Genomic DNA, 18,075 nt, shown 5'->3' on the forward strand with positions numbered 1-18,075 from the left:
AGCTTTTTGTTGGTCGCCCAGAGTAGGCGGGATTTCACTCCACCTGCCAAGAAGACCGCTGGGACACATTCCGCAGTGCTGGCCTGGAGAAACACTCAAAAACCTGCAAAACGCACCAAATCTTCCTCTCCCCCCTTTGAATAGTGTCGGTGTTGAAGCGTCCGCTGCTCCGTGTCCGTGATTGACGTGAGAAATTGGAGGAGGATTTGTTCTGGTCCTGGAGACGCAGTTCAGCCTGAACGGCGGCGTTCATGCGGTCAGAAACTTCATACAGCTCCCAGGACAGGAATTAAGCTCTCAAGCGTTTCTTTTTATTTGCTTTAAACCTCTTGGACTTGAAGGGTTTTTAAATCGCAGCTTCATAAACTGGACGTTTTCATCCCGTTGAAAACATGAACCACAAATGATGTTTAACATTTCTATAGATGGATGTTCATACTCTGAGAATTTGGAGGACTTCGACTCTATTCGCAGTGTTCTCCTTTACAGGTCAGTAAGACTCCATGCTGTCCTATTGTGGCACAAATATCTGGATAAAATCAATATAGTCTTCATTTTCTTAATAAAGTTTGTTTATTATCGTTTGGTCTGAGACAGTTTGCCACAAGTTTAAGGAATACCGGAGGAGATTTAAAAACCTCGTGCAAGTCTGCAAGGAGGTGGAAAAAAAAAAAAAAGAAAAGGCAAATGTGCATGTGTGAATTAAAGAAATGAGCACATCCAGAGAAATGATGTTTATTAAGGCGTCAAATCGAGCCTTACTCTGGGCTTATTTAATTAGCTGAGTCATAAAGAGAGCAATGGTTAAAATGTTACATGTGTTTATTAGTGTTTAATTGAATGTAAGCTGCCTGTAACTCTAGTTTGATCATGCTTTTGGTGTTGTCTGTGCGGTTTCTTCATTATTTAACGGGATGGGAACTTCACGCTCTTTCCCACCACCTGGCCTCTGCGCGGAAAAGCTTCTGAGGTTGTCAGGGGCAACTGCGCTGTCAGCCAATCAGAGGAAGGAAATCCGCGTCACATGACCCCGCCGGAGCGCTCGTCATGGCTTACAACATGGCGAGAGAAGATCACCGTTTGTTTTCTTAAAAGTACTGCTTTTAGATACGTTTTCTACATTGTAGGGGAAATTTAACGTCATTTAACCGAAATGGCTTCCTCTAATGTCCGCCGAGGAGCCGAGGTAAATGTTTATGGGAGTCACACGGAAGAAGGTAGTTACGAGCGCGACAACGGTAGCGACCGTGAATCCACATCATCAAGTTACAGGAGCTCCGACTATTCAGAGTAAGAAAAATAATTTAACTAAGAACTCGGAAACAATCTACTTTCACATGCAGACAACAATAGGAGGGTTTTTAAAAGTGCTGAAGATGACTCTGGTTGAACGTACCACTGCACACAAGTGATCAGTGTTTGTGAGGGGACGATGCTTCACCGTCACTTTGAGGGTGTAGCTCCCACTTTATTGGTATAAAACGTAGCAGTGGTGTGTGGCTGTTCTAGATAATGTATTAACATATAAATGAAGTGGGTTTGTAACCATAAGTGCTTGTGAATCCTGCGGCCAGCTTCACCAAAGAGGGAGTGTCACCCCATCTCCACAGTTTCCACATCTCCACCCCTGTGCTTTTCATAGCTCTGGGGAGTGTTTTCAATTTGGGAGGTAAACCTTCATAAATAATTGTATGCTTCTTGCCAACCACGGTAAATTTATCCATGTCATAATGTCCAAGCTGCCTACCACCTTAAAGGACGTTTAAAAGTAGAGAGACCAGGAAAAATATCTAGGGTTCACTCCCACACTTTTGATGAATCCCATGATTACTGTTTGCACATATAGTACCCATTTTTTAATAGTTTGTACAATACAGTATGCAAATAATATAGTATAATAATATATATCATAACTGAAAGAATTTTACTCTGTAACATCTGGCAGCTGAAGCTCAGGAGGTATAACTGGTTGTCCACCAACTGTAGTTCCTTTAATCCACATGTTGAGGTATCCTTGAGCCTGGAGCAAGACACTGAACCTTGAGTTCTGTGCCCCCCACTTTTAAGTTCGTTGGATAAAAGCATCTGACAAATGACTATATGTCATGTAAACCTCAGTTTCACTTATTATTCGTACATCTACTTTCTCTGTACTACTACTAATACTGCTGCTACTGTACAATCCCTTCCTAGTTTCACACTACTCTTGTTTGACCTTAGCTGTTTTCTTATCTGTTTGTTCTTTCTTAGTGACTTGGAACCAGAATGGCTGGATGACATTCAGAAGAACGGCGAGCTTTTCTACTTGGAGCTGAGTGAAGGTGAAGAGGAGGCCGCATTGGCCCGGGCCAATGCCAGTCAAGGTGTTTCCACTAATCACGTTCGGTTTAGTGAAACGGAGGCAGAGGTCATCACAGAGCAAAACAAGAAGCAGCGATGTGGGTCACGAACCAAAGGTGAGCCTGCACTGAAGAGGCTAGCCAGGATCCTGCGGAGAAAACGTTTCCCGTCTCAGCGTAAAGGAGGTGGGAAGGATGCAGGAAAAGACAACTCCACTTTGTCCCCACCAGCATCTATCCTGAAAAACCAGTCAGGTCACAGGCAAGGTGTGATGGTTCAGCAGCAACAGCTGAAGGAAGTGTGTGTCTACCTCAATCCTAAACGTCTTATAGGTTCACTGACACCTGTCTCTGGCAGTGGAGGCCTGTTGGAGGCTCTGCTGGGTGTGGTTCATCGCCCCTCTTGGAACAGAGGGCATGGAGACCTTGAAGTTTCCCAACAGGCAGAAAGACTGACTGTTCATGGATTAATACCAAACAGCCCGGCCATTAAATGTGGCCAAATATTAATTGGTAAGTCCACAGTGGGAAATATAGGGTAACAGCAAAAATAGATGTTGTTGAGCTTAAGCTGTTCTTAGTTGCATGCATTCATTCCTCAGTAGAGGACGGACATACCTGAGAAGCTTGAAATTTAGCGGACAATTGGACATAGAGACTGGTATTTTGCAGAAGGCGCTCTCTCCATTCTCAAACTGAAGCCATTACTCTCACAACCGGGAAAATGCAGCTATGCAGCAGTTATGATTTCAATAACAGTCACCCATAGTCATGAACCGGCACTGACTCATTCATTTCCACACCACACAAATGCGCTGCCAAAGCACGGTCTGCAATCATTACAACATAGTCATAGTCGCACACACACATATTTCTCAAGAAAAAGAGCCAAAACCTAAATAATGAGCATAACATACAACAACTAATCAAGTCAGCAAGTGGAATTATGTAGATGAAATGGGTGAACTATGATTTATGTAGCTAAGCACTTAGATTTCATATTTTGATGGAATATACTATAAGAACTAATCTAGGAACTGAGATTGAGGATGAAGTTTTTTAGTCTGCATCATTTTGTATACATATACCTGTGTTTTTACAGTATACAGAATCCTTAATGACAAGTACAGAGTTTTACAAATCATTATGATAGTTTTCAGATGTAAAACCACAAAGTTCTTCTGGGCATCACGTTTATTAGCTACTCCTCATAGCCAACTCTGAGCAACAACCATATTCAGTAAAGCTTTGAGCACAGTTTCATAGAGTCAACAAAGCTGTAAAATGTAAGTCTGGTGCTGCACAAATTGTAATCTGTTTGTTTGAAAGCTCAGCATATCTGAAGTACTTTTCCTCTATCTGGACTAATCATTGGGCAGTTTTTGCTCGCAGACACAGGAATGCCAGTTGCGCTTTACCACAAATGACTACCCACATGAGTTACTGTTTAGAGAAGCTTTTATGCAGCACAGCTACATGCTTGAGCAATTAGAGTGGCTAAATACATGAAATAGCTCTGTTACTGTGATGGTGGTGTAGTTCGTGCACACTGACAGGTGAAGCTCTTTACTGAGTCTCTGCACAATCAATTAAATTATCCAAAGTATTGTACTGACTGACCATAAAAGCTGACCATATGTGGGTTAAATGTTACAATAAACACAGCCGAATTGCAGATCAGTTGATATAGGGCACATTGTCACACTGTAACATGCAAGGAAAGTGCGAGGTCCCATCTGTTGTCTTCTATCCTTCAAATATTACATCTGTGCATTGAAAAGAGACTGGGTCATATGATTATGAATATGAGTGCAGTACAAATTTAAAAAACACTCCTTATTTTGCCTTTGCCATATATTTCGTGTGGACAGTATTGTGCCATGTTGTTCATGTTGTGCTTTCTAAAATATATCTTAGTGTTTACATATGGGGCAACAGTATTTTTATGCAGGATTTAAGTTAGCTAAACATACAATGATAGTTACATTTTCTGGTATTACTTGTATTGTGTTTACTATTTGACCATAGTGAGCGAATAATAAATGCTTTTTTTGTTATATTCAGGTGATGTTCTTGTAGCTGTGGACGATGTGGATGTGACCTCAGAAAACATTGAGAGGGTTCTTTCCTGCATCCCAGGTCCAACACAGGTTAGTGTTGTGTATATATATCAAAACCCAAATGAATCCTTAATGCACTCATTATTTACAGTTGTGCTTTACAGTCAGTAATTTTCACTTATTGTTATTGTTATGATCTTACCTGTCATGCATTAAAATAAGTAATTTAGTGACTCAGCAGTACATGTAACCTTGCTCTATTTGTAGCTGTTATTGTTTTGGATTTTCCCTTTTTGCTGTTTGATTAGGCTTCTAAATCTGTAAGGAAGCATTTAGGTTTTTAAAAATCATGTCATAAACTTGGACAAAAAAAGACATTAAATTCCTTCGAAATGCTCTTGTTCTTGTAAGCTACTATAATGTGTATAGAAAGCAGAAGCCAGTGCCGTTAAACATTAGAAAACCCTCAATTACTGAGAAATGATCCTTTGATCAGTAGCTAAAAAATCCATAGTCTGCGCCTCAGTCGTGCATTTCCACCAAAACGTAGACCATCAAAAAGTAGGAATTTGCAAATGACAGAGTTTGCACAGGGTTGATGGCAAAGACGGCGGAGAGACGGGACTGTGGTGTGACTCTTTGAGTGCCACAGGAAGCTGTTGTGGGATTGAAAACTCACTTGATTAGAAGATGTAGTCAGAGGCTAAATTACATTGTTGGAAAAGAGCGAGGGAGATTTTTTGGAAAAATACAAGATTCCTCCATCACCACGATGACTCTAACATAACTTGAAATAGAGTCATATTGCTGACAGAATGATTATTGTTCGTGACTGAGTGTGTGCTTGGGGGTACTTTTTCTGTGTGCAAGCCCCCCGAGATGGAACATAAACAGTATTTATTTTGTTTGGAGGAACAAGTATTAGTATTAAAGTCAGTCCACAGTGCCCTTTACTAACCTTGGATGAACTGGTTACTCTTTTGTGCGTATTCATGTGTGTGTGTCCTTCCACAAGTGCTAAATGACTGACATCAGCAGACTGGAATCCCGGTGAGAGCACACTCCAGTCTAACCACATCCTTAGTATTTATGATGAGAGAAAGTGCTGCAGTTAGCTCAATTAGCCTCTTTACCTAGTGATTTCTTAAATTTAGGGTTTGCTTTTTTTGTACCCTATTTTAATGTTGGAATAGGAATTCGATACCCTCAGTTTGATCTGGTCAAAGCTGTTTCTTGCATCCTTTATGAGTCCTTAAGAATTGAGGATACAGTAGCTTAAATCAATTTTACAATTTTCGGCTCTCACTTCCAGACCTGAGTTAGCCTGTCAGAGTCGCCAGTCGAAGGCTACATCCCATGGTGTTCCACTACTTGGCTCTTCTTTAATAATACTCCTAAAATTGGCTAAAATGGCTGGAAGCCCAGATGTTGGCGCCTGCTGGAGAGGCGGGTGGCCTGTGGTTAGTACTGACAGGCCTTGGAGAGCTCTGCAAGTGATCGCTGGATTAGAAAAATACTGTTTCAACATTTTTAACCAGGGAATATGATGTTTTTTCCCCTTTAACCTCTTTAGGTGGGCACGACATGGTCTAGCATTAAGAAAATCACAGACCTTACATTTTTGAAAATTAATAACCACGATGCCTCATTTGTTCCATGCTGACTAGCTTTCTTAGCCTAGGTTAGGACTTTAACTCCTTTTTGGCCGTCTATTCCAGAAACTGAGTAAAACCATGTAAGTGGTCACGAAGTATTCAATAAATGGCATATTTCACATTCTGTGCATTGGTCAAACACCAAAATGTAGTTGGGGTGTGTCCAGTGAAGCTGGAACAGCTAAAACACAGAACTGCATCTGTGGTGGTTTGAGGTCAAATCTTAGTAGAATCTCTACTTCTCTTTCTGCCTTTGAGCTTTTCTGCCAAATGTCTTACTGAGAGAAAACGTCTACTCATACTGTGTTTCTTTGCAGCAAATGTTCTTTTGCCTCTGAGTTACGTAGCAAAGAAGATAAACAAAAAGCAATAACTGGCATCACTTGGTATGAAGTGAAGAGTTTGATGATAAATCATACCATGGGCATCACCTCACTTTTAATTTAAACCTAAAGTATTGGAATCAGTACTGGCAGAGATAAGTCAGACTGGTAGTTTTATATTTTAACTGTTGTCTGGACAAACATACTTCAAGTATCGCCCTACTTCAGACTTGTTGACAGCTTTGTAGCTTTACTTATTTAAAACTGGATTGCAATTTTAAATAACAAAAGGGTCCTTAAAACTAGGCTGTAACTAATATATACAGTATGTGTGGCTAAAACAATATAACCCTGTTCTTAAGCTGTTGGTCTAGTGCCCATGGAATTGTATTTGAAAATATCAATAAAATGTTGGAATAGGTTAGAGGAGCTTAGATCCACATAGCTTCTCATTTGCTGAAAGGTTACAACACACAGTCAACACAATGTGTGAACAGGTATCCTGCCATGGCATTGGCTGCATGTGAAGCTTTTCTTTGTTAGAAATGTATTTTTATATGATTATGAGGCAGCATTCAGTTGCAGCTTTTCCCATCCTTCCGTGCATCTTGACTGCATGTGTTTCCATGTGCGTGCTTGTTGGATTTCCACACAGCTCTGTTTCTGTTTCCACTGTGATTTGCTGTGAATGACAATGTAAAGTAGAGCACTGGGGTATGGAAAGTAAAAAAAAAAAAATACTGCATGAACTAGAGATGATAGGCCGTCTGTTGTCTTGCCACTGTTACTTGGGCTTGCAGTGGTCTGGTTTTAATTTTGTCAAACACACTCAGACAAACACACACACACACACACACATCCCTGCTATTTGTTACGCTGCGGTTAGCTCTGCATGTCTGTGTCACTTTCTCTCTAACAATCGCCATTCTTCTGTTCATTTTTCCACCTTTTTTCCCTGGTAAAGATTGGACTTTTTCTCCACTTTGGAAGGGCAGCACACATGCACACCTCCATTTTCCTAAATCCTTAGCCAAGTATAATCCTGTGGAGCCATAGTGACTCACAGATTCTTAAAAAATGAATGAAAACTCTGACTGGTAGGCAGGCTGATGCAATTATGTAACAGGATAACTTCGTTTGGTTTTTTTTCAAATGCTCTTTTGTCATTTTCTCCATTTCTGTTCATCTTTTATAAATTATTCTCCTTCCCAGTTTCTTGTCTCTTCTGTTCCAACTTCTTGTTCAATTACTGAATTTTTTAAAACCACCCCTTCACATTTTCCTCTCTTATTTTCCATCTCTCCTCTTGCCGTCTCCTCCAGGTGAGGTTGACCTTGGAAACAGTGGCTTCAGTGGACAGCAGCAGTTCTACGGACACGTCATCAATCCGTAAGACGAAGGCCTCTCCGCCAGTCAGCCAACTGGTGCGTCTGCTGTGGGGGGAGGACACGGCAGAACTCCAGATGTCTATAGGACACATCCCTCATATTGTTATGTATCTGTCACTTAAACTGGACTCAGCATCGCCTCAGGAGGAGGTCAGTAAGAAATGTAGTATGAGCCATTTATCTGTCGTATTTGAAAAGAGTTCCTTCCTTGACAGTCTGGTGGGAAGCGGGTGCTGAGAGTGAACAGTAATTCCAACATGACTATAGATGATAGAATAAACAGAACATGAAGATCCAAACCCTGGATGGCCTATTTTACCTTAGGAAAACCTGATCTTCTAAGTCAAAAATACCCTTAAGCCTGAGCAGCTTTGTAAAACTGCATTTAAAACTTAACAGGAACAGGAAAGTCCATGAGTGGAAAGCTTTCTCTGATTTGAGACTCCACAGAAAACTACTGCTCTGGACAGCTTCCAACACCACGGGTGCTGTTAACAGGAAACAGAACGAAAGGGGAGTGAAATGGGAGAAGTTAAGATGTTCTCTCCTGACCACAACTCTGTCACTTTAATGCTGTGAACTTTATTTGCTCTAGGCTCTAGGGTGAATTTACATATGCACCTTTGGCAAAAGTGTAGCAGCCTGTGAACAAATTATCTTTGATCCATGCAAAGGACCCTGCTTTGTATCCCATGTGTGACATCTTACCTCCAGTAAAGTGTTAATCTCAAAGTGTTTGTTTTTCTGATCTGACAAGCAAACTGCGCTTGTTTTCTGACCCACACCTTCTACACTGTAATCACATTTTCCCTGTGGACGAATATTGGCAGGTTTATGTTTTCTTTATGGTTGTATTTTACAGCCCTGCAGTTCCTTTGTGTGTATCTGTAAGCCAGATTTGTTTTTATCGTGACCTAAACAGCAGTAGAGATAAAGACTATGGGTTGTATGGAGCCACATCAGTCAGCGCTTGATTTTCTAAATGACAGTGCTGTGAAAGAAACCGCTTAAACCCTGACTTTGATTTTTTAGTTCTTTGATTGCAGGGTGGCAGAAAAATGGGGAGTTTGAGCATTGGTATTTTTGAGTTTTAACTGCATAATGATTTGGTGATATGAGTGTTTTGCCAGTATGTACAGACACGATGTAGCTGAAATGGTTCACCGTGATAGTTGGTTTTCAGCGGCACTCACAGGCTCCCTGTGCATGGCTTTGACCCCAAAGTGAATATCTTCCATTGGCAATTGCTTGTGTCTTTGTTCTGGTTGCCAAGGCTATAAGAGGCCGCTCATTCAAGGTTTTTATCCCCTCACCCACTGTTCAGTCCTCTGATCCTCTCAGCAGCTCTGCTCTTATCCACCATACATCCTTCAAAGTTGCTAGTGTGCTGGAAGGAATACTAATATCACAACAATGCACTGAACCTGCAGAGAGCTCTTTTCCTTTTATGTTCTGCTGTTCTGCAAAGTGTTTTTCTGCAAGATTTGGCATTGCAGCGTTTCAGATTGCAGAAAGAAAACGTGTAACTAAATCAGGGAATAAGTGCCATGATTTGAAAGGAACTGTGCACGTGTGTCATTTCCCAAAGCGCAGATGAGCCATTCCCTGACCTTTAGTCGAATTCCTTAATTTCCTGAATTTGCTTTCCCTTACTCTGAAAAGGCACATGTTTAATTTTCAGTGACATTCGTCTTTAAAGTGACATTTTTGTTTATTTCACAGTGAAGATGAGTTTGACTGAACAACTAAAACCAAACTAACATTGCTGAGGTGACAGAACAATCACCTCATGGTTCATCTATTCATTCTTCTTTGCTGTCCATAATTTAGAGTAGACATGCATTTTGGTGACTGTAGCATCCAACAACAGATATTTCACATTTTTATGTGACATTTTTTCTGTTGATTGCCTTCCAAGAGACATTTCCTTCTGCTGCACCTGTAATTTTCATGACACAAAGCAACACTTACAAAAGAGTACTGTGTGTGTGTGTGTGTGTGTGTGTGTGTGTGTGTGTGTGTGTGTGTGTGTGTGTGTGTGTGTGTGTGTGTGTGTGTGTGTGTGTGTGTGTGTGTGTGTGTGTGTGCAGGAGGAGATCTTGTACCAGTACCCAGTGTCTGAAGCATCCAGGCAGCTGAAAGGCGTGAGGGGGATCTTTCTCACTCTGTGTGACATGCTGGAGAATGTCACAGGAGGGAGGATCATCAGGTAGGGGAAGGTGTGGAATAAATAATAATGACAATTGCTACATGGAACTTTTTTTATCACCATATGTAGCCATAAAATAAATGAAAATACACAATTTATACTTAACTACATTGTCAATGGGGCTCTTTTTTAACAATAATTGCATGTTGGATGCACAGGGTTGGATGTCTTAATGTTTCTTGTTTTTGCCAATCAAAACTCCACAGTACAAATATGTTCAACTTACTCTTTAGTAGAAAATCTTTGCACTGTGAAGGTGTCTTGAATCCTTCTTGAAATTTTTGAAACAGTTCAATGTTCTACTTTAATATTTTTTTGCTAAGGAATCAGCAGATTGTTTTTGTGTGTTCTTCTCACAATAATCCTGTTACGTAATTACAATTTTGTACCTACAATGTAGCTGCCATGAGTTGTAACAACTACAATGGACCACACTGCTTTTAATGTAATTATAATGTCAGATCAACTCCTGTGGAACTAGAGACAATGCAGTGTTAAGGCAAATTGGGCATCATTAATAATGACAAATCATATTAAGACATTAAAGTTAAAGTGCTGATGATGAAGTCTATTTTAATATTCTGTTCTGAAGATTTACAACTTTTATGCCAGTGCAGCATTAAATGATTTGAACATCAGTTATTGAAAGAATGCATTTTTTCTCCCTCAGTTCATCCCTCCTGCTCGGGAAACATCTGGTACATGTGGGCTACTGGAAGGAAAGCAACAACCTGTTGGTCATTGGGGTTCCTGCTGAGAGGTAATAGAAGACAGAACCAAACACACACACAGAATATTGCACTGTGAGACAGCTCCACCATGTTTAAATTGAAATGCAGCATTTGCCACCTCAAAAGCATTTACTCTTCACTACTGCATAGATACAGTGGCAAGAAAAAGTATCTGAACCTGTGATCTAATCTCCAAGTAAGTCAAAGTATTAACTAATAAAATGTGCCTAAAATTAACACAAAAAAATCAGCTCTTTCATGTCTTTATTAGGAACAAATATAAAAACCTCACAGTGCGTGTAAAAAACCCTTTGAATAATGACCTCAAAAAAGCTAATTAGAGCCTAGAGCTACTGACAAAACCACTCTAACTTTATGAGTTTGCTCTGTCCAAGAAGAAGATGCTTATGTGAGCCATGCCTCGCCAAAAGAAGCTTTCAGAGGATCTACGATCAAGAATTGTTGATTTACATAAAGCTGGAAAGGGTTACAAAGTGATGTCAAAGACTTTAGAAACTCACCAGTCTACAGTTTGGCAAACAATCTACAAATGGAGACACTTTGGGACTGTGGCTACACTACCAAGAAGTGCACAGAAACTATATTGAACTATTTGGAAAGAACCAACAACACTGGTGAAAAAAGGGCACAGTAAAGAAAAGTGGAGGAAACATGATGATTTGGGCCTGCTTTGATTTATGTGTCAACAGGACAATGACCCAGTCCAACGAGTTATTAATTTCAAGGGTTCACAATTTTTTTCCACTGGCACTATGATGTTTTTATATTTGTTCTCAATAAGGACATGACAGATCAGATGTTTTTTTGTTATTATTTTAGGCACATTATATTTGTTAATACTCTAGACTTAAGTGAAGTTAATGACATATTTTATTGATCCCCTTGGGGAAATTGTTGTTGGACAGCTGCCAGAAAGTACATATTAGCACTACCACCGGGTTTCAGTGTCTTGTTCAAGGACACCTCGACAAGTAGCTACAAGGAACCAGGAATCGAACCACTAACCCTGGGGTGTTTAGATGACTACTCTACCACCTAATCTACTGCCGCCCTAAGATCAGATCAGATTGGATCGTATGACAAATTAATGCATAAAACAATGAAATTCCAAAAGGTTACTTTTTCTTGCCACTGTATATACTTACCCAGCAAGAGTCATCTCCCTATTCCAAGTGTAGAAGATCTGATAGCACATATTTAAAAACATTCCACAAAGTGTTTTCTAAGTACGATGTGTGCTTGAGAAATGAAGTATTTTTGGAAAAGAAGGAACATTTAAAGGGAACGGTCTGTAAAAACACTTGAAAAGACGCGTTCATTTTTCTCAATTTCAGCTTGCACAAGTGCTTCTTCTTGTCCTTTGTTGGCAGGAGCACATGGATCCAAAATGACTTTGTGCAAGAGCCAATTTTTTATTTTTAGCAACCAGGCCAACTCAATCAATCATCATGTCAGCGGAGAAATGCCCACATTAATGCCTAAAGACTCGCTGATCGTTGTGGAACACTCGTGTGAAATAAAACGCAAATAGTTTATAAAATGTTTTTCTTTTTTAGCCACCAGTGGTTAAAACAAATATTTGATAAGCTGTAGATCTGCTGAAGCTCAGTTTTATCCAGGACTGTGTTTGACATTTTTCCGTTTCCCTCCAGGGTCCCACTGCTCTGTCTGCAGACGATGCTGGGAGACGTAGTTCGCACACTAAAAGTGATGTACGGCTCTTTAGACAGGTGGGTCGCTCCTAACTTTCCTGTGGTCCTGCTAAGAGAGCTGGTTGAAACTTCCTAATTTTAGCTTTGTATGCTAAGTGCTGAATTTACTCATATCAAACTCTACATTTGCTTACAACTTCAAAATACAAAAGATTTTGGTCAGTGTAAATACTTACTTTTAAATACGTTTTTCTGAAAATGAGGTTTGTATAATAATTCTGTGATTGTAAAAACAACTTCTGTGTGTCATCATTATCGTATAGCTTCATTTTGTCCTCCACAGTGCATTCTGTAAGGCCGATCACGCTCCCAGGTTGGACCATTTCTTCTGCCTGTTCTTCCAGCAGCTCATCCAACCATCTCGTCTGATGGACGGCTCCTCAGCCCCACTCCCCGACGTCTCAGGGACCCTTTTCCTCGATGGACTGCCAGCGGTCCGATGGCTCACATTGCCTCCACAAATCAAGGTGAGTTTCTATGTGTGTGTGCTTGAAGTTTGGGAGATTTGGGGATCTATTATTGTCATGAAGTAGTAGTAAATACTGTAATCAATTGTTGTTGCTTTTACTACTAGTACTACTATGAAAATGAATTGGGTAAACTTAGAGTCAGCAGAGATTCCAGGTTGTGGTTATCCAAAAGGTGCTGTTGAGAGCAGCTGGACTTGTTTTACGGTCTTTCAAAAAGATGCCAAAGTCTAGCTCTGGTTCCCTCTAGTGTTCTGTGTTAACAATGACAACGACACATGTTGGATTTTAATTGTATGTAAGTTTATACGAATGTCCCTGAGGTTTCTGGATTATTGCATGAGCAGAGAGTCTAGATAACGCTGCAAAAATTATATAAGGAGTCAACATATCGTCATTGATGCACTAACATAATTAGCTTTTAAACTAATCTCTGTTTTTTCTGTGCACAGACGGAGGTGGATACTGTTCTTTCTGACTTTGAATCTTCTGATTTCGGAGAAATGGTGAGGCAACAAAAAAGTAAAGCTGTGGGGTTGTTTTAAGTTTTACTCACAGGTTGACCTTCTAAAATCTATTGTGTTTAAAGAAAACCTTACATATAGTTCCATGGATTAAAGATCATCAGTAGACATAGTTTGCTATGCTCCCTTGACGTTAATTAAATGAGCGTACATCCAAGTAAGCTGACATGGCACCTGTCTTCTGGCCTCAGCAATGCAGAGGAGAAGGTTAACCTATTTTTGGAGGCACGTTCATGTCTATGTGAGTGTGCACCACATCTATTTTTAATGAGGAGCTAATGGAGTCTGACTCATGCTTTACACACAGCAATTACTATTGATGCTGGAAACAGTTAAGTGTAGTAGATGCCATTATCCCTTAAGTCCTAAAATAATGTAGAGCTTTGATAGAGAGAAAACTCTACTGGCTCTGTTATTACCCTCCTGTGTCACTCACAGACTCACAATAGATACTTCACAATAAGAAGTGCACCATACTACGCTCTTCTTTGTAGTTAAAAGCCTAAGTTAATTTATATCTGTCATTAACAACTTTGCTCATACTTTAAATGAGCAAAGTCATCACTACTCTCTACTTTTTCATCTGTTACTTCCATATAGCTCTAATATCTGTGTATTTGTTAACTTTCATGTATTTCTCTTGTCTATTTCTCTTCCTTATACAGTCGGAGGACTTTTTTGGCCTGAGGCGTCTATATGTAATCCTTGGGTCCTGTTTGTTTTACAAGGTAGGTATCACACACACAAACACGCGCGCATCAGTGGCAGCTCTCTTACGATATTTTTATCCTTCCCTGTTAGTACCCTGCCAGCTCAATAACGATCCTGAAATGGCAGCAGATACAGCTAGCAGTGACTCTGTAGAAGATGGCTTGTCACTCAAGATACATAATGAGCCTGTTGTCTGACTCAGTGACAAATCCTCTAATTACTGTTAAAATATTAACAAAGGGGAGAAGCAGGGAAAGGAGTAGCACACTGTTTCCTGTGGGAATATAACCATTTGTTATCTGGATATAAGTCCTTGACACATTAAGGAGTAAATCTAACATGTAGAGAAAATTAAATGAATGAATGATAGAAAGATAAATACAGAGAGACAATGTGGGACTTTGGGAAGAGGAGCTTTGTCCTATATTCAGTCCATCGATCATTATCTATCTACAGGTCAAACGACTTTAGTTTTAAACTAAATACATTGAATCTAATAAATGTTCACTCAAAGTGTTGAATTCAAACCCTCAACACTCCTGCTGTCTTCCAGTCCTACCTGATCGCCAACCACCTGCCTAAAGAGGACCTGCTGGATGTGTGCCTGTACTGCCAGCACTACTGCCTGCTGCCACTGGCCTCTGAGCAGCGTGTGGGTCAGCTGGTCATCTGGAGGGAGATATTTCCCCAACAGAGAATCAACGGCAGCAGCACAGCGCCGGGCTACAGCCGGCCACAGGGACGACACTTCCTCCTCATAGTGGGGCTGGTAAGGAGGCAAATCACCGACTGATGCTGTAACGTGTGTCAGACTCAACCTCTTATAGTCAATCACTTGTTCATTGTGCAAGTTCATTGTGTTTCTCCTTCCCTCCACCTCAGAGGCACTTCATGCAGTGTGTTCTGTTAGAAGCAGGAGGCTTTGCTTCACCAGCTTTGGGTTCTCCAGGACCTGACTGTGTTTATGTGGATCAGGTGAACCTTGTTCAACTTCATAACGTGCACACTTTTTACTGACCTGCACAAACAAAATATTCTACATCATTTGTGTTGTAGTTTGATCAAAAACTGAATAAACTGAAACTGTCTGATGTTCTGGTCTCAGGTGAAGGCCACCCTGCTGCAGTTGGAGGAGCTGGAAGCGGGTATCGAGGAGCGTCTAAATGCTCCACCAGCTCCTTGCCTGTCCTGTGCTGACTGGTTCCTCCCTGCCTCCACGACCCGTGACCGGCTCGACAGTCTGACCTCTTCCTCCCCTGTCTTCAGCAAGCTAGCCGGAGCAGTTAAAGGCTCTTCATCAGGGTCCAGAGGCCGAAGCCTGTTTGGAGAGAGGTCCAGGAAGCCGAGCCCCCAGAGGAGCCTGTCGGACAGTGGGAGCGAGGGACAGATGGATGCTGGGTCAGGGTCCGGTTCATCAGTGGCTCCAGGTTTTAGTCCACATTCCACGCCAGACTCAGCAAGGAAGCTGGGGGGACGACGGGACTCGTTTGGATCTGGAGGATCTGATGGGAGTGGAGGCAGTGGAAGCCTCTTCAAGGTAAAGTTCTCTTATATCAAGTATGTGGATGAACTAATGTTTGCTACAGTTTTGTTTTGTCTTAACCTCAATCAAATGAGGTTAAGAAACAAGTTACCAGACTTTGACATTTTACTAGACTATATCTATATTTTAGACACAGTAATCTTTATTTTTCTATTTAAAATCTGATAGACACAAGTGAACACTAGACCACCACGGTGCCGGATTCTTCACAATATTCTAAATTAGATGTAATTCTGGATCCTAGAATTGTCTGTCGCATGCTAATTTTGATGCCATATGCAAATAAGACTAATTTAAACATTGTTACATCGAAGTGGAAGGATGAGGTGACTGTGTTCAGAGAACACTTCAGAGATTATATTTATAGTATAGTATATAATACAAAACTGAATCTCATGTTGTTTTTCTCATTTGATAAATTCATATCTCCAAGAAAAGTAGGTTTTACTGGACCTTGTACTTGTCATATTCCAGTGTAATGCATCATATGGTGTAATGTTACTCGTGTTGCATGTCCTCACATCAGATCCCCAGGATGAAGCACCCAAACCCGTTCTACCTGGGGACCCTAAAGAAGACCCTGACTGAGAGGGAGACAGAGGAGATGTATAACACTATGAAGTAAATGAAGTCTTAATTGTCCTTGATACACTAAAAACCTTAATTCACCTGTTCTCTCAGTAACCGTATCCGTCTGTCCTGTGTTTGAAACAGACTGACCTCAGGTGCAGAGAACACCTTGTTCCACTACGTCCTGATGGAGACGGTTCAGGGATTCTTCATCGCTCCCACTCACAGAGAAGTGGCTCAGCTCAGCGGCTCCATTCACCCACAGCTCATCCGCAACTTCCACCACTGCTGCCTCTCCATACGGGCTGCGTTTCAGCAGAGCCTGCCCAGCAGGGTGAGGCTCGCGTTACAGTTTTAAAATGAATATAGACCCACTGTCGACCGCATTTTAGCACACAGTCCACACCAATCCTGTGAAACGGTATAGGTTAGTGAGAAGGTCATTGAACTTCCCATCTGTCGACCAAGATTTAGAGTGAGGCTGAGATCAGGCTTAAAGCAAGACTGTTTCAGAACCTTCAGTTGTGTTGCTTTGTCTTCAACAACTTTAAAGTCCAGGTGATGATTGTGAGCTTTAGACTCAACATTTCCAAAGAGACAAAAACAACTTGAGCACCAGCTATAATAATCTCTAAAACCACATCCTCTGCTAAACAACCAGTGTGTGCATTTTTGTCTTGGCTGCTGCTGCTGAGAATAAATGTTATTTTACTTAACGTCTATGCGTTATTATGATTAATGAATCGTGTTGGTCGTTGGTGTGGTCTCCTCTGCTGCAGGCTCGTCGGGCAGCAGACAGGCCTCAGGGTGGGGGTTGGGGTCTGGGCCCTGTGAAGGAACATGGGGTTCTGTTCCAGTGTAAACCTGAGAACTGGACCGACCAGAGGAAACCTGCTCCCACCATGACTTACTGGGTCATAGGGTACGTTAACACCATGGTTAATACAAATATTTGAGTTTCTATCCACAAGCCTTAATTTTTTTTAACTATGAGGAAACTGGATATAGTAGGAGCAAAAAACACTTGAGGTTTCAGAAGTCACAGTTCAGTTAACAGCAGTATGTGTCACTTGTTTCCTGTTAGAAATAAACAGTTTAGTATGTATAGTGTACTGTAACACATACTCTTAGTATGCAGCTAGGACATGGTTCTTTTTGTCAGAACAGGTCTCATGTTTGTTGTCTTTTTTCACTCCCGTCTTTCTTTCTGTGACTTTCAGACGGATGTTGCTCGAGCCCGTCCCTCAGGAGTTCTATGTGTGTTTCCATGACTCAGTGGCGGAGGTTCCTGTAGAGATGGCCTTCAGACTCTCTTTTGGTCTGGCCTTGTGATTCATCAGCTTTAGACAACTCTGGATAAACAAAATACACAACTTCTTAAAATAAAGAAGCATCAGTTGCATTCTCAGGAAATTATCTCAAACTCTGGTGCTTGTGGGAAGCGCCTGAAAGCAAATGTGGGAAGTTATGGTAGTGCTTCTTTTTCTGTACCAAGTCTGATTGTTATAGTGTGCCTCGATTTTACAGATGATTCTCAAAAACTGCTAGACGTTTTTGTTTTTTGTTGTTCAGCCGGACCATGTTCCACAACATAAACTGTCCTAGGCTGAACAGAGATGTGTGTTTGTTAGACGAAAAGTTACTAATTCAGCGAATACCTCAGACACCTTGGTGTAAACCTCTGATTAGATCAGATGAGACCTCTCAGTTGTCCTGACAGAAAGTTTACTAAGCTAGACCAGTAAAAATGATGCTGCTGTGCACATGTCTATGTTGACAGAGCAGATTTTACCATTAATTGTACAAAGTGTTGCAAACAAAT

The 18,075-nt window shown here is 41.0% G+C and overlaps 1 protein-coding gene across 2 annotated transcripts; it reads left to right on the forward strand.

The window, feature by feature from the left end:
• Positions 1-275: 275 nt before the first annotated feature.
• intu (inturned planar cell polarity protein) lies at positions 276-17,980 on the forward strand. Of its 2 annotated transcripts, none has more exons than XM_026352824.1 (17): positions 276-489; positions 2,251-2,852; positions 4,404-4,489; positions 7,700-7,915; positions 9,856-9,974; positions 10,645-10,734; positions 12,379-12,456; positions 12,722-12,905; positions 13,358-13,411; positions 14,095-14,157; positions 14,694-14,909; positions 15,023-15,115; positions 15,246-15,677; positions 16,210-16,304; positions 16,398-16,587; positions 17,033-17,175; positions 17,474-17,980. In XM_026352824.1, the coding sequence occupies exons 1-17, from the start codon at positions 404-406 to the stop codon at positions 17,583-17,585; spliced, it is 2,859 nt and encodes a 952-aa protein (XP_026208609.1). In that variant the 5' UTR covers positions 276-403; the 3' UTR covers positions 17,586-17,980. The 2 variants fall into 2 exon arrangements, with proteins under 2 accessions (XP_026208609.1, XP_026208608.1); XM_026352823.1 differs by lacking the exon at positions 276-489 and adding an exon at positions 954-1,290.
• The last annotated feature ends 95 nt before the right edge of the window (positions 17,981-18,075 follow it).

Source organism: Anabas testudineus, chromosome 18 (assembly GCF_900324465.2).
Source record: "Anabas testudineus chromosome 18, fAnaTes1.2, whole genome shotgun sequence".
Classification (NCBI taxonomy): Eukaryota; Metazoa; Chordata; class Actinopteri; order Anabantiformes; family Anabantidae; genus Anabas; species Anabas testudineus.

What these genes read in the sequence shown, in the direction of transcription:
- intu (XM_026352823.1), top strand. Translation starts at nt 1,154, where the DNA reads ATGGCTTCCTCTAATGTCCGCCGAGGAGCCGAGGTAAATGTTTATGGG. An exon ending in CTTCTGATTTCGGAGAAATG is followed by an intron (nt 13,412 to 14,094) that starts GTGAGGCAACAA and finishes TTCCTTATACAG; the next exon opens with TCGGAGGACTTTTTTGGCCT. An exon ending in GCAGTGGAAGCCTCTTCAAG is followed by an intron (nt 15,678 to 16,209) that starts GTAAAGTTCTCT and finishes TCCTCACATCAG; the next exon opens with ATCCCCAGGATGAAGCACCC.